At 47.7% G+C, this 15,349-nt stretch overlaps 2 protein-coding genes and 1 long non-coding RNA gene across 8 annotated transcripts in view; 1 reads left to right on the plus strand and 2 right to left on the minus strand.

The window, feature by feature from the left end:
- On the minus strand, positions 1-1,779 carry LOC102021394. Its single transcript, XR_264902.2, has 2 exons — positions 1,673-1,779; positions 1-225 (listed from the first exon to the last, which is right to left on the minus strand). It is a non-coding gene; the product is annotated as an uncharacterized LOC102021394 (long non-coding RNA).
- Positions 1,780-14,002, plus strand: Letmd1 (LETM1 domain containing 1). Of its 6 annotated transcripts, none has more exons than XR_001232222.1 (10): positions 1,780-2,007; positions 2,533-2,684; positions 5,312-5,427; positions 6,024-6,106; positions 7,476-7,662; positions 7,779-7,880; positions 7,971-8,123; positions 9,196-9,292; positions 10,122-10,484; positions 11,296-14,002. XR_001232222.1 is itself a non-coding variant. In XM_013508469.1 (9 exons), exons 1-9 carry the CDS (start codon positions 1,886-1,888, stop codon positions 10,352-10,354), a joined length of 1,245 nt encoding a protein of 414 aa, XP_013363923.1. In that variant the 5' UTR covers positions 1,780-1,885; the 3' UTR covers positions 10,355-11,201. The 6 variants fall into 6 exon arrangements, 4 of the variants coding, with proteins under 4 accessions (XP_013363923.1, XP_013363925.1, XP_005411949.1 ...); XR_001232223.1 differs by having other exon boundaries at positions 13,629-14,002; XM_013508469.1 differs by lacking the exon at positions 11,296-14,002 and having other exon boundaries at positions 10,122-11,201.
- The window catches only part of Csrnp2 (cysteine-serine-rich nuclear protein 2), a gene marked incomplete in the record, with an annotated part of 17,496 nt that continues 13,777 nt past the window's right edge, over positions 11,631-15,349 (minus strand). Inside the window, 1 exon segment of the mRNA XM_005411889.2 lies at positions 11,631-15,010. Coding sequence (XP_005411946.1) covers positions 14,087-15,010 — 924 coding nt within the window.

The raw sequence follows: 15,349 nt of genomic DNA on the forward strand, positions 1-15,349 counted from the left end.
TTACAGAAGATCAGAAAACCAAGGAAAACAAGTATTTATTGAAAGAAAGGGGAACTACAAGAGATGCAAATGACGTTCAGGCAACATAGTGCTGCAGAAGGTGATCAGGTCTGAGGCTCTCTGTGTTCAATAGGTGTGAATTCAGTCGAGTTTGCTTGATATCGTTTTTTTGCAGAACGTTTTCACAGTGCACCACGTTGGTTATCCTCCTCTCCCACTATAATTCTGAACAGAAAATAACAGATTTTATTTGGATTTCCAGAACAAAAGTTTTATATTGAAAAAAAAATGTCTACAAAAAGAAAACGGAGTTGGGCGTGGTGGCGCATGCCTATAATCCCAGCACTTGGGAGGCTGAGGCAGGAGGATCGTTGTGAGTTTGAAGCCAGCCTGGGTTACAATGTGAGCTCAAGGCCAGCCTGAATTGCAGAGTGAGACCCTCTCAAAAAGACAGGGTCTCGTCCAGGCTGGCCTTGAATTTACTGTGTAGTCCAGGCTGGCCTCAAACTCACAGCGATCTTCCTCCCTCAGCCTCTGCAGTGCTGGCATTACAGGCATGCACCACCATGCCTGGCTTGGGAGTTACATTTCAAAGGACTCAGAAGGTTTCATGACACTGGGTGTTTTTGTCGCAGTGCCTTGGGAAGAGCACTTCCACATCAGCCGGTCAAACTCAACCGGTTCACATCTAAAGGTGTCCACACTGCAGTTACCCGCCCCGATGGCCAAGCACACGAGCTTCTTTCTTCCCTATCTCTGCGCATGGTCCTCCCAGTACTTGGCTGCCAGGTGATCTCCAGTGTGGAGGAAATAAACTCACAGCTAAAGTGACGCGTCCAAGGTCACATAAAGGAAATGGCATCACTAGGATCAGAATCCGGATCCCAGTTTTCAGATGAGATTCTCTACCACCCTCCACGGAGGTTAAATATTCCTACATATCCCAAAGAACTGTTAACTCTTGGAGGCAGCTAAATGGCATTTCTAGAATACTTCTCAGTTTCAAGCATTTGCTTAGTAAGAAAACATTTTCTCAAGCATCTACTTCGTGTCAAGTATGGCGCGCAGCGTTGGGGTGCAGCAGTGAACAAGGCGGCGCGGAAGCGTCTGCCCTGGGTTTAGCTCAGAGAGGTGATAAAACGAGGACTAAATGTGTAAACAAAACAGGTGACAAGTGCTATTAAAAAAGAGACAGCGGCGATGGGTGGGGGTCCATATGCTTTTTGCGGGCAGTATTTCGGAAAAGGTGGCCAGAGAAAGCCGCTTAGAAAGTAACATTTAAGTTGAAATCAAGCTTGGACCTCGGCAGGCATTTAAGGAAAGACTTTCCCGCGAAGTCTGAGCTCGGAGAAACGCCAAAGAAGAAAAGGACAAAGCGTTCAGCGCTTCGGCTGCACAGCGGCCGCTCCCAGCCCCTCCGCCGCCGCCGCGGGGCTGACAGGTCAGTCGGTGGACAGTTCCCGGCCCCGCCAGCCGCCGCCGCTAGGGGGCGCCGCGGGCCCTCCCACCCCTCAGGCACCCGAGGCTCAGGCTGCCAAACACCGGTCCAGACCTCGATGACCTGGCTACAGACAAAGGTCAAGGGCAGCGCCGAGAGTCCCTGAGGCCCTGGGGAATCGCGGAGGGCACTAGGCCTCTCAAGGAGACGGCGTCCTCGGGATTACAAACCCACCACAGATTGCAGTCCGCTCTTCCTCCGGGAGAGCCTACTTCCGGCATCTGCAAACCGGAAGTATCGCCTCGCCCAATCGTGATCCTCTTTCCACGTTCAGTCTTGGATTCCTTCCTTCAGTATCAATCAGCGCTCAGGAAGGCGCATGCGTCCTGGGACAGTGACCTTTGACCTGGAGACGACCGCTTCTCTTCCCCCTCCCTTGTTGTGAAGATGGCGCTGTCCAGGGTGTGCTGCGCTCGCGCTGCTCTGTGGGGTTCGGCTGCCGCCCCGGGACCTATTGTCGCCCGTAGGCTACAACTTGGTCGCCCCGGCCTTGCTTGGGGAGCCCTTCGGTGAGGGACCTGGGGAGATAAAAGCCTCCTTTACGTCCAGGCCCTCCAGTGGCTCAGCTTCGCTCGCTTCGTTCTCGGGTTGCACGCCCCTGCCCGGGTTGTTCTCACGCCGCTCAGGATTTGCACTCCAGTCCGCGAAGGAGCCGGTTCCTGATCTGGGACTCGCAGTGCCCCTGCCGTCTGTGCTCTCCCGCGTGTCCTAAGCTTGTTTCTCGGCGTCCCCTTTTCAGCTCAGGTTTTACCGCTGCTGTCCAGAGCCTGCCTCCCGGGCGTTAGCTTGCAGCGCGGATCCCAGAACTTGCCCGCTTGCAGGCTCGCGCCGCCTCCTGCCTCCTCTTACTACTTGGCTTCTGCCGAATCCGCCCCTCTCAGTCCGATTGCTTTTATCTCCTTGAACCCAGGATCTTCTCTGGAGTTCAAGTTTCAAGTCATATTCCCTGAGATCTGTATGTCACACTAGAGACCCCAGGTGTGCTGGGGCTTCTAGGATTGGTTCCCAGATAGGTTCTTTGATCTTCCTTGTAGGTCTTCAAAGCTTCACCTTTCTCCAAAGGCAGATATGAAGAGCTTGATCTCTTATGTGGTGGCCAAGACAAAAGCGATGAATGGGAAATACCATCGTTTCTTGGGTCGTCATTTTCCCCGCTTCTATGTCCTGTACACAATCTTCATGAAAGGTAAAAACAGCTCTAATAGAAATCCCTGAATTAGCTTTCAGCAGTGTCAGAGAGTTAGTTCTGCTGTGGGGGTGTGAGCTGGGATGTCTTCTGTTTCACAGATGTTTGTGCATTCAACTAATTCTTACAAGTTAGCCATTGTTTTTGTTGTTGTCTTTTTGAGTCTCACTATACAGCTCAGGCTCGGCTTGAGCTCCCTTTGTAGCCCAGGCTGGCCTTGAACTCGCAACGATCCTCCTGCCTCAGCCTCCCGAGTGCTGGGATTACCGGCGTGTGCCACTGCACCCGGCAAGTTAGCCACTCTTGAAAATTTTTCTAGAAAAATGTTATGAGAGACAACTTTTGACAACACAGGGGAAGCAGGAGGACATAGGTTTTTTACCCTTGTATTTTTCTTAACCACATTCTTGGCTAGAGAAGTTCCTTGTCCTGCACAAGGTCAAGGACCTATGGCTGCACATAGGTCCTGTGAGTTACCCATTGTCATGGACCATACAAAAGTCTGACCTGATGCTTTTTACAGGCCTGTCTTACATATCATGTTGTACTGGAAATAGCACTACATATGCTTGACTTCTGAATGTTTTGGTTCAAATTAGAGATATGCTAGTTACTAAGAAATTACATACATAATGTCAGTATTCACTTGAGCTAGACTGCCTGATTCAAATCCCAGATTGTCACTTAGTGACTGTGTCACTGAACTAGTGACTTAACTTCTCTGTCCCTTGGATTTCATATCCATAATATAAAAATAGTACCTTCCTGATGACCCTATTTTTTAAAATCAGATTTTATTGGTACATTTTAGATATACGTAATGATTGCATTCATCATAGAGAATTTGTACCTGTACATGATATAACTTGTTTTTTCCCACTCCCCTCCCCTCCCTTCAACCCCTCCTCTCCACTTACAGCATCTTGTTTCCGTGTCTTCCTTCTTTTCTCACTTTTTTAAACTTTTCCTTTCTTTCCTTTCCCTTTCCCCTCTCCCTTGTTCCCCTCCCCATTTGAACATTTTCTTCTTATTTCACAATACCTGTTACACATTTGGGTCCTTATTTACACCAGAAAAACAATGCAGTATTTACACATGTGTGTCCGATTTGTTTCAGTTAAGCGTATGGACTCAAGGTGCATTCCTTTTCCTAGCAATGTCTTGAGTGTATTCTTCTCACATTGTTGTGAATAAGTAAATAAATATATGTAAAGCTGTTAGGACAGGGCTGACCTATAATAGGTGCCCAATAATGTTAGCTATTAATATTATTATATGCTGTACCCATAACAGTATATATAACTACCACAGTGTCAACTCTGAATATTATAATAATTATTACTAACTTCAGGGACTTGAAAAGTTACCTCCTCTTATCCTCAGAGATAAGAATAGCTGCCTTGTCTGCCCCCAAGGTGTTTAATTAGGACCAAGTAAGAAAAGAGTCTGAGAGCATTTTTGTTTGTTTTAAAACCTTTGATTATGGAAATCTTAAAACTATGCAAAAGTAAAGAGAATAATATAGTTAATTTCCATGTACTCAACATCACATCATGTCATGGCCACTGATCTTATTTATATGCTTGCCTTCTCTTGTATTTTTTTGAAGCCAGTCTAGGTATAATTTTGTTCATATATATGAAATTATTTTTTTTAAAAAATAAAGTGCTGAAGAGGAGTTGAAGGGAAGAAAGGGGAATGGGAAAAAAAGAAGCAGCAAGATACATCATGTACAAGCTGGGTGTGGTTGCACATGCCTGTAATCCCAGCACTTGGGAGGCTGAGGCAGGAGGATCGTTGCGAGTTTGAGACCAGCCTGGGCTACTAAGTGAGCTCAAGGCCAGCCTGAACTGCATAGTGAGACCCTGTCTCAAAAAGAAAAAAAAAAAAAAAAAAAGATATATCATGTACAGGGATAAATTTCCTACAATGAATGTTATCATTATGTATATCTAGAATGTATCAATAAAATTTTAGAAGCAAAAAATACTAAAGTTCTAGATAAGTGTAAGACTTTTCATAGAATAAAGATTTTAAATGAAATCATAGAAATTTATTGAATTATACTATTTATAAAAATGTTTCAGAAAGGAAATATTAGTATCTGGCTGGGAAATGCATAGGGTTAATGGAGCAAGACTTCCGTATGAGAATTGAGCGTGGTGGCACATGCCTATAGTCTCAGTTACTTGGGAGGCTGAGGCAGGAGGATCACTTGAGCCCACAAGTTTGAGACTAGTCTTGGGTAACATAGTGAGATTCTATGAGGGCGATCATTCCATAACAGAAGAACAGAAACGCAGCGTAGCTAGAAGAAAGGTCATATGCTGGAGGGAAAAAGAATGGTCAACCTGAAAGGAATTTCAAGAGACCTAGTTTAAAGCTTTTTATCTAGGGGCCGGAGATATAGTTCAGTGGCGCAAACGCCTGCTTGGCAAGCACAAGGTCCTGAGTTTGATTCCCGGTGCCAAAAAAAAAGCTTTTATTTAGTCTTGGGGTGGGACATGTGTGTGTGTGTGTGTGTGTGTGTGTGTGTGTGTGTGTGTGTCTGAACATAGAGTACAAAGTTGTGGTAAGATTCAAACTGGATAACGGCACACTCTGTGTCCTCTACTTTAATGAGGCAGGATTACAGATGTTTTGGGCTGATGCCAAAAAGGCTAGAAGAATAAAGACAAATATGTGGAAGCACAATATAAAGTTTCATCAACTTCCATACCGGGAGATGGAGCATTTGAGACAGGTATGAGCCAGGGGCAGATACGCAGAGGTTGATGGTGAGGTAATTCCAGTTAACCAAGTCTCAGATCTTCTCCTTTCCTTTAGTGTTCACTGCTGACCATGCCTTTCCCCCTTTGCTGTAAGATCAAAGTATTGAAGTGAATGAGAGCATCTGATTATTTGTCAAAATTGGGTTCATTCCAAGGTGCAGCCTCTATAACAAAGCTCCGCAGAATTTCCGGCATGCTCTCTGAATAAAGTTGTAAGCACTAAAATCCAGTTTGTTTCTGAAGGACCCATAGGGCAGCGGGAATGTGGTTTTTGCTAGTGACTTGATGAACAATTTTGAAACTGAGAGTAAGAATCTAAGACCCATTCTGCGGTTCAGGAAGAACTCACTTCAGGGATTTGATATGTCAGACCTTATGTGAGATATTGTTTAGGGGACAAAAGTGAACAAACCAGAGGTTCTCTCTGCAAGAGACCTAGTTTCTGTCAGCTAGTAGCAGACAGAAACAAACTTGGTCTTTTTTCTGGGCTGCACAGAGAGGTAGAGGTATTACCTGTTATATGACTTTAACTTGTGTTAAAACTGCACCTGTCTTTATTTCTGTTTAGTTCCGTCAAGATGTCAGCAAGTGTCTTTTCTTAGGTATTATTTCCATTCCGCCCTTTGCCAACTACCTGGTCTTCTTGCTAATGTGAGTATGGACGTGCATCTCCTCAGCATCTTTTTTTTTTTTTTTTTTTGGTTTTTTGGTTTTTTGGTTTTTTTTTTTTCTGGTACCAGAAATCGAACTCATGACGTCACGCTTGCCAGGCAGGTGCTGTGCTGCCTCCTCAGCATCTTAAGTATAATTTTTAATTAAAAATTATCTTAATAACTTTTCATTTCAGAAGCTAGGCAGAGGTTATCAAACTTCCTACTCCAATCTTCCCATCATTCCAAGGCTTATAAAAGCCAGTCAGTAATACCTTGGTTCCCGGGACAGGAGGGCGGCAGTAGGTGTTCTTGCTGCCCTGGGTGATGTGAAATAAGAGCACGGTCTTCCCCATCAATCCGAGTCAGCATCTTGCTCCCTGAGCGTTAATAATTTGGGACAAATTTTTTCTTCAGGAAAGCAATGCATTTCATATTCTGATGTCGTTTTATTACTTCATATCCAAAGATGACACCTCTAAACTGGTACGTTATACATTATCTCTTGCTGTATAACAAACAAGCTCAAACCTTAATAGCTTAAAGTAACCATTGTTTTCATGATTTTGTGGGTCGTGAGTTTAGGCTGAGAAAGGTGATTGACTTTTTTCACCCATGTGGTGCCGACATAGGTCCCTCAGTGGTAGCTGCTGAGTGGACTGGTCTGGAAGGCCAAGGTTACTGTGGTACCTCGGAGGGGTTGCCGGGAGACAAACTGTCGGCTAGAGTGCCCACATACGGCTTCTTCGAGCGTGGCCGCCTGACGGTGGGCGATCTTACACGGCAGTCAGGGCCCAGGACTGACTATTCCAGTGAGTAAGAATCTGCGTGACCTTTGGTGCCTGTGTTTTGGAGCTCAGACTTCTTCTCTATTCTCTTGGCTGACTGAATCACCCAGATGACAAAAAGAGGACCTAAACCTCACCGGTACAGAGGAGGAATGCCAGAAAATCTGTGGCCATGTTTTAAAGCCATCCCATGTGATATGATTAAAAACCAAATCTGTTGCCTTTTTCATAGTGTATACATGTAAGGACTGTGCAGCAGGGAGGGCATCCACATCATGTAGTGTCCAGCTCTGTCTGTAACTCAGTCTGAAGAATGTTCTTCATGTGCTTCAATTCAAAAGGAGTTTTATCAGATTGCTGCGTGCCAGGCAGCAACCATTTAGGTGGTTCTGCTCAAAACTGTGCTTCGGTGTACGTTTAAACCTTAGGCTTAATTGCTTTATTTAAAAAAAAAAAAGGACTTTGAGGTAGGAAAACAGTGTCTCCCTTCCTTTTTCCCAGTATTCATGTCCGCCAGATGCTTGCTTAGCTCACTTCGATAGATAGTTTCTATAGTGACTTTGTGATTCTTTTTCCTTTTAGGTACTTATTTCCTAGGCAACTACTGATCAAACATTTTTGGACCCCCAAACAACAAATTGATTTCTTAGATATCTATCATGCTCTCCGGAAGCAGTCCCACTCAGAAATCATTAGTTATTTAGAAAGCGTCATCCCTCTCGTTTCTGACGCAGGGCTCCGGTGGCATCTGACGGAACTATGCACCAAGGTATTTGTCCAGTTAACCTCCCTGCAAACTAGGCTTCTCGTGAGATCAGCCGTGCACTAGAACTAGAAGGGGGCCCAGCATGACTTCCTAACGTGTGCCGATCTTCCGCTCCCAAGATACAGAATGGTACCCACCCAGCAGCACAAGATGTCCTGGCTCTCAGAGAGTGTTTCCGTAACCATCCTCTGGGCATAAACCAGCTCCAGGCTTTGCAACTGGTGAGCACTCTGAGGCTTTCCTTTACCACAGACTCAGCTAGTTCAGACCTTTCGGGTAATAGCTGGCTCTCTCCTCCTCTGCTGTCATAGAAAGCCTTGAGCCGGGCCATGCTTCTCACACCTTACCTCCCTCCTCCGTGGTTGAGACGCCGTTTGAAGGCTCATACTACTGTGATTCACCAGCTGGACAGGGCTTTGGCAAAGCTGGGGATTGGCCAGCTCACTGCTCAGGAAGTGAAATCGGTAAGCGCTTAATTGAAGTATCAAGCAGTAGCCCACACTGGCCTGGAAGCTTACAAAATTTCCTTGTTTTATTATATCAAAACCCAAGCTCTTTATCCTTCAGTTTATTTCTGTCTTTTTTTTCTCAGTGTACTAAACTAGTGGGAAGAATTGCCCAGAGTAGGTTTATTTTGTATTTCTTTTCTTGTAGCACTTTAAAAATCAAGGACATGCTGGGCATGGAGGTGCATGCCTGTAATTCGAGCACTCAGGAGGCTGAGGCAAGAGGATCACCATGAGTTTGAAGCTACCCTCAGCTACATAGTGAGTTCAAGACCAGCTTGGACTACATAGCAAGACTCTGTCTCAAAAAGACAAAAAAAAAAAAAAATCCAGGACACTACACATTTATTTATTTGTTTGTTTGTTTATTATTTTGAGATGGGTCTCACTAAATTGCCTAGGCTGGGCTAGAATTTGTGATCCTCCTGCTTCAGCCTGAGTAGTTGCGCAACGTTACACTTTAGACCTCCTGTTTTCAATTGTATAGCTGTGTTACTGTAACACATACCTGAGATAAGTGATTTAAAAAGAACAAAGGTTTATTTATCACAGTTTTGGAGGTTTCAGTCCGTGGCCAGTTGGCCCTGCTGCTCTTAGTACTGTGATCAGCAGCAGCACAGCATGGCGGGGGTACGTGGCGGAACAGAGCCGCTTTCTTGTGACAACCAAAGGGAGACTGGAAGAGGTGTCCCCAGTGCACACCCCCAGAAAGACTCTTAGGAGACCTCGCCTCCTAGAGTTTCGACCTCCTTCCAGGAGCATGTGGAGCACTTTGAGGCTTTCTCTTTTCCACAGACTCACGCTATTTCAGCCTAAGCCTTTAACACATGGACCTTTGGGGGACATTTCAGATCCAAATGATAACATAGTGCTCCTTTACTTGTTATCATATCCATCACTAGTCCAGCTGTCAGATGGGGATCAAGTTGTAACTCGCTCAAAGGAAATCTAGGGTTCTTTGTAGATTTCCAGTTCCTTGGCGTACTCACCGCGTGATTTCTCAGGACTGTTTCTCTTCTGAGTGTTATAGGCTTGTTATCTCCGCGGCCTGAATTCTACCCATATTGCTGAAGACAGATGTCGAACTTGGCTGGGGGAATGGCTACAAATTTCGTGCAGCGTGAAAGGTAAGGCACATTTCTACGGTTGTGCCACTGAAAGCCAAGTCCTTTTTGTATTTTATTCTGAGATTATCTTGTAGTCACTGAGTACTGTGAAGCCTTTGTCTAACATGTGTGTCTACTTGAAAGGGCATGAATTTACTGCCTACCCCATGCCTAGGCCAGTAATGAAGTCGACCGTAAGACAGGAGGCAGTGCTGGGGTCACGGGACCCGAGAGGGAGGGCACGCTGATCCGAAGCAGTCTCCGCTTTGCGGTCACTGACCTTTGCTGTGGGGAGGCTGCCTGTGCACTGCAGATGTTTGGCCGTGTTCCTGGCCTCTTCCCACTAGATGCCGTCCAACCCCTGTGACAATGCAAAGTATCTCCAGACATGGCCAAGGGTTCCTGGGTTGAGGAGCAAAGGGAGAGGCAGAATTGCCCTAGTTGAGAAGCACTAAAGACATCGCATTTAAAACAAAACTGTACTGGCTGAACAAACAGTGTCTTGAGCGTAGGTGTTACGCCTTCTGGTCCCGTTTGGAAACCCTGGCAGTCTTGGATGGTTTTGGGGCCTTCGTGTATCAGAGTAGGTCTACTAAGCTTGAAGCTGAGAAATGTCCCCAGAGTGCCACATTCTCCCAGAACCCCGGAGTGACAGTAGTGCTTAGCACCAGGGCCACCTCTGAGTCTTCTGTTTCCATCCTGTGAGAATCAAGAAGTAAGGGATGAGTTTACATACGCACTGGCAGCACAGAGAAGCCGCGTGCGGGCTGACACGGAGCAGGGAACTTGGGGAGCGGTGGCCCCTTAGTGCCACCCTAACTGCTGTCTGCCCTGCCGCCTCCGCTTTCAGTTCCTACACACACGGGCCGCTCGAAGGCAGACTTTGCCAGCCAAACCACTAACGCTGATGGTGTTTGCAGAAACCGAGCTGTCCCTCCTGCTGCACAACGTGGTCCTGCTTTCCACGAACTACCTTGGGACGCGGCGCTGAGTGAAGCGTGGAACGGGCGGCGCAGTCCTGCAGTCTCGTCGTACAGCAGCGCGGGACCAACAGCACTTGTCTGCAGTCCGTGTGCGCCGTGAGGCGTGCAGGGCCGAGGAGAGGTGCCATGGCTTCGCAGCCACTACCTGTGGGAACTACAGACATTCCGCTCACAGCTCAAACTACAGCCCTTCTCAAGGGTGGCCCCTGCAAGCTGTCACGTATCTCACAGTAAGCTGGAGTTGGCAGCAACTTCTGTACTAGGCTTTTACCAGGACGTGTCACTTTCTGGTCTTAGGAAGTGTTTTGCCCCAGGGGGAGTCATTTCGCAGAGAGTTATCAGCTCCATGCTCATTATAACTGGCGGGGGGGTGGGGGTTTCTGTTGGAGAATTCCCAGCTGGTGTGGCCGTTACCAGTGAGACTCGATCATTTACATCCATGCATGTTTTCTTCAGTGCTCCTTTGCCTCATCCCTGGTATGACCAAAAGTAGGATATTTTGTCCTCCTCACTGGCAAGGGTTAACTGCTCTTTCCTTTTGAATTCCTTTGAACATTTTTTCAGTGACTAACTTACGGGAACATTCTGAAGGGAGTGATTCAGGAGTGCTACTTGGCTCCTTCTCCAGGGTGTACAGCCTTCACTTCCACTTTGTCTTAATTTCTGGGCTGGTGACAGCCCCTAAGGATCTTCAATTCTTTGCTACCTCCACTGCGTTGCAGAATCCAGCTGTAACTGACAGTGGCCTCTTTGGGCCATGGGTCAAAACTTTAAGGTACTGATTACTGCCCTGGGAGGCCGGGAGAGACCTACAGCGAGACAGGAAGTTGGAGGTAGCTTGTGTGCACCTCTGTGACCTGCGGTTCTGTAATAACTTATTGTAAATGCATGAAGCACTGTTTTTAAACCCAAGTAAAGACTACCTGAAACCAGTTGATGATTATTTACATCCACTCTAATCCTTTTGCTAAGGCTGCTTCTATAAGACTAAGGCTCCTTTCGTATGACTGACATAACCTAATATTTAATTGGTTGCAACAGGAGCTTCTGATGGGATGGAAAGTTTGAAGAAACTCATTTGATCTCCTGGTGGACATTTTAAGGTGGCACTAGAACCAGAGAGGAAGGGACGACACACAAAGGGCTGAGAGAGCAGCGGCAGGACTTGCTCCAGCTGGGGAGGGACACACGGGCAGATGAGGCAGGACCGCAGGCTCCTGGCGCTCCAGAGAGAACATGCCGCACGTCCATCGCAGCACGTCCCCATTATCAGCGTTCTCCAAACTGACCTAATTAGTTTTATATACAGAACGGGAGAAGCATCCCTTCTCTTAACAAGTAACTGGCCTGCCAAGACAAAGACTAACACATCATTCTTTTGAATATTTCTTTAATATTACATTTAAATATTCTCTTTAAATACGGCATTATCACAATGTAAAGAACCTAAAGGGGGAAAAAATTGTTTTCAGAGAACCAGACAAGCTTTGGATTCACATTGAAAATACTACCTGTGCATACAGTATGTGAAAGGGACAGTAAGCTTCATTTCTTTTATCTAGGCCTAGACTGAGTGGGACTGAAGCCGTCCAGTCCACTTCTACAGCCAGAGGCCCACCTTCCCTAGCAACCATGAGCTGTAATTTTGTCCAATTCAGGTAGCACCAGAAATGAGACAGACTAGGTTGTAGAAAACGCCCTTTGCTTGACAAGAGTTAATGCTAAATGCTAATATTTAGCACTCGGAAGTTTGGGGTTAGTGTGTCAGAATTGTAAAGAAGGGATGGGCCGGACGGATGCTGGGGTTTTGCAGAAATATCATATATCTTGTGGGTTGACAATGAGTTTAATAATCACAAACTTGAATTCATTTGATCCCAAAGGCTGATGTTTTTCTTACTGAGCAGCTGGAATCTGCCCACTAAACTGAGTTGGAGCTTCCTAAGGAGAAAATTTCTAAGCTTCCTCCTCTTTCCAACAAATTTTTAAAAACAGTTTTTTCTCCACGGAGCCAAATTCTGAGAGAAACTTCACAGTCGTGTCTGAGTCCCCATCTAAGGAGGGGGACAGCAGCTCAGTTTGGAAGAGCATCTAAGTCTCAGGTACTTGAGAACCTCAGCTCTGTCTTGTGAGGCTGGGGGATGGGGAGAAACACGGACACACGCCCCCAATTAAGAACGCTCTTCCAACATAAAACCAAACAAAAACAGGAATGGACAGGAAAGGCGGAATGGGTTAAAACATGTAGCTGTATTAATTACAAAGTCCTTCAGGCTCAGATTGTGTAGGTGAAAGGCTGCTGACAAATACTCAAAGGTTGCTTTAAGACACCAGAGCCCTAACTATCTCACAAGGAAAGGGTTTATGAGCAAACAAAGATGAACAGTTATCTCCCCAACCACAGGAAAGTTTGTACTCTTCATTCCTGGGTAGTAAATCATACCGGAAGTGAAACATGGTGTCTAGGACACTAGAAAATAGTGTTTTGCTCCCTACTGTGTCCATTTTAAAAGAGGCAAAGATAAACTCTGACAATAAAAAGAAATCAGTGGAGTTGAGTGAAGCAGACCTTGGAACATACGCTGGACTAAGAGGAACAGGAACCACTGACAGAGGGAAGAACAGAATCTGAGTCCCATCCTATACATTTCCAAGGTTACAATCAGATCCTGAATCCTGTGCAACCTGGGAGTTGTGTGTGGCATTTTAAGAATTGGTTTGGCTTCCAATCTATGTATCAAGACAGAGAAGGTTCAGTAAACATGTGCAGTTCTTGGGGCTGACCTGGACTAGTGTTAAGAACTCCAACCCTGTATACATCCAAGCAGGGTCACGAGGGCAGATACAGAAAAAAATAAAAACTAGCAGGTGTCCTTAGACTGCCACACCTTCCATCCCACTTAAAGCTCAGATCTGGGGGGCACCGTGAAAAAGCAAACGTGACACAGATCGAGTCATCTCTCCAGACAGCGGCTGGTCCTGCGGCCGCCTCCGGACAGACCTCACGCTCTGTATGGGCTTCTGTGAGGGGCGAGCTTCGCCTGAAGCTGCCCAGCACAGCCAGTGATGGACACAGGCGGAAGCCTCGGGCTCTTTACACCACATCCCCAGCCAGGCTCGCTCTTTTTCTTCAAAGGAAAAATGGAGGAAAAGAAGACAGACTACCTAAACTCTAGTACCTAAGAGCATGTGAAGGAAATACAGTCATTCAAGTTACAGACCAGGGATCCCCAGTGTGGGGAGCTGGTCAGAGAACACCAAATGTCAAATATTAACTTCTTTACCAAATGGGGGTCAGAGGAAGGCAGGTGACATTTTTAGAAATCCTGGAGGTTTTGTATAGAAGCAGAGACCCTTCTACCCCTCCTCTCTAGATCCTGCCTGGCCACCTTTGCAACTGCGTGACGACACCAAGACGGAGCACGGAATAACCAGAGAGAAGTGAGCTTGCACCCTCCCCACGGCCAGGACAGCCGGGGCTTTGCCCTGCTGTTCAGATTCGTGTGTTCCGGTCCCTACATGAAGAACAGCCGCTTGAGCTACCCAGCGCCTCCTGTGTGCTCCTACCTCTGTTCTGACAGCCCAGAAAGCTCAGTACTGGGCACCGCGCGGCCGCCTGTAAGACTGTCTCCAGGTCAAGCTGGAGCTGGTCTCCTTGGTACTGTTTCCCTTTTTAAAAATACTTGTACAAACAAGCCTTTCCCACCCACTCCCCGAAAGATCCCAATAAAATAACATGGGAGCAGCAGCTGCTTCTACAGTCTTGCAGTGGCATTAGATAAAATAAGGGAATAAATAGAAAGTGGGTGAGAGGCGGCACCTCTACCCCAGGTCACACTGCCAGGGGGAGTTCTAGGGCAGCCTCTTCGGGGGGCCGGTCCTCACTCTGCGGGGAGCTCTTCTCCGCCGCAGATCCCTCTTCGCTGTCCGTGCGGAAGGGGAGGCTTGAGGGGGACCATGAGGAGTGGAAGTCTTCGTTCTCGGGCTCCTCGGTGTTACAACCCTCCGGCAATAGCGCTTCTAGAGCGGGCGTTTTCCCCACCTCCGACTTGCAGAGGCCGGCAGGGTCTGTGGGGCTGCAAGCCACCAGCGAGGTAACGGGGAGCGAGAAGACGCTCAGGTCCTTCTCCCTGGGGAAAGAGGCTGTGCCTTCTTCCGTACCGGGCTCGCCTTTCACCCCCAGCACCGACCTCTGCTCCACCTGGTAGTAGACCAAGGGCCCACTGTTCAAGTAGGATGGGCTGCTCACTGTCGAGGCGGACGGGTGCTCCGAGTTCTCAGCAAAACACAGGACGGAGGAGCCTGGGGCCAGCTGCGCCTGGATGAGGATGGGGGCTGTGAGGCCTGGGCACAGCTCTTCGGGAACGGCCAGCGGCTCCTCCAGGATGCACACGCCCAGGCTCTCGATGCTCGAGTCCAGGCTGGCACTGGAGCCGCTGGAGTCCTCCTCGGCCTTGAGCCGCTCCAGTTCCTCCGCACTCTGCAGGTGCATCACCGCGGTCTCGTTCTCGGCGAGGAACTCCTGGAAGTCCTGCGTCTCGGAGCCCTGCGCGCCCGGCAGGCTGCAGCCAGCGGCAGGTGAGGGCTCCTCCTCCGGGGCTGCCGGGCGGCTCACCTGCCGCTTGCTCTCCAGCTCCAGCTTCATGATGGTGTGCAGGTAGTGAGTCCGGACTCGGATCGGGTTAAACTCGATGCGCCCGGCCATGTTCCCGCAGCCATCCCTGGAGCAGCCACACGGAAAGGACATGCGATCCACCTACGGGGCACAAGGAGGTTGAGACAGGATGAGACCACTGGATCCAACAGAGCTATCAACTGGCAAACACAGGCAGTCGGGGTTGGAGGGCTTACAAGAAGAGAAGCAACCAATTCAAAACCTAGCACGCGGCAAGAGCTCACGGCACTGCACGGCAGCTGTCAGGCCGCCCGCCTCTGGGCTCCAGCTCCGCCACTGCTGAGCGGCGGGGACCTCGAGTCCTTTACTTCTCCCTAGGGCTTTGTTTCCTCTGCTAAGTAAAAAGCAGACAAAAGTCATAGCAAAGGATCTTTCTAGCAGTGACGCCTCTCTGGATGCTGACAGTCCTCAGAGAAGTCT

Source organism: Chinchilla lanigera, unplaced genomic scaffold (genome assembly GCF_000276665.1).
Source record: "Chinchilla lanigera isolate Chin_1 unplaced genomic scaffold, ChiLan1.0 scaffold00146, whole genome shotgun sequence".
Classification (NCBI taxonomy): Eukaryota; Metazoa; Chordata; class Mammalia; order Rodentia; family Chinchillidae; genus Chinchilla; species Chinchilla lanigera.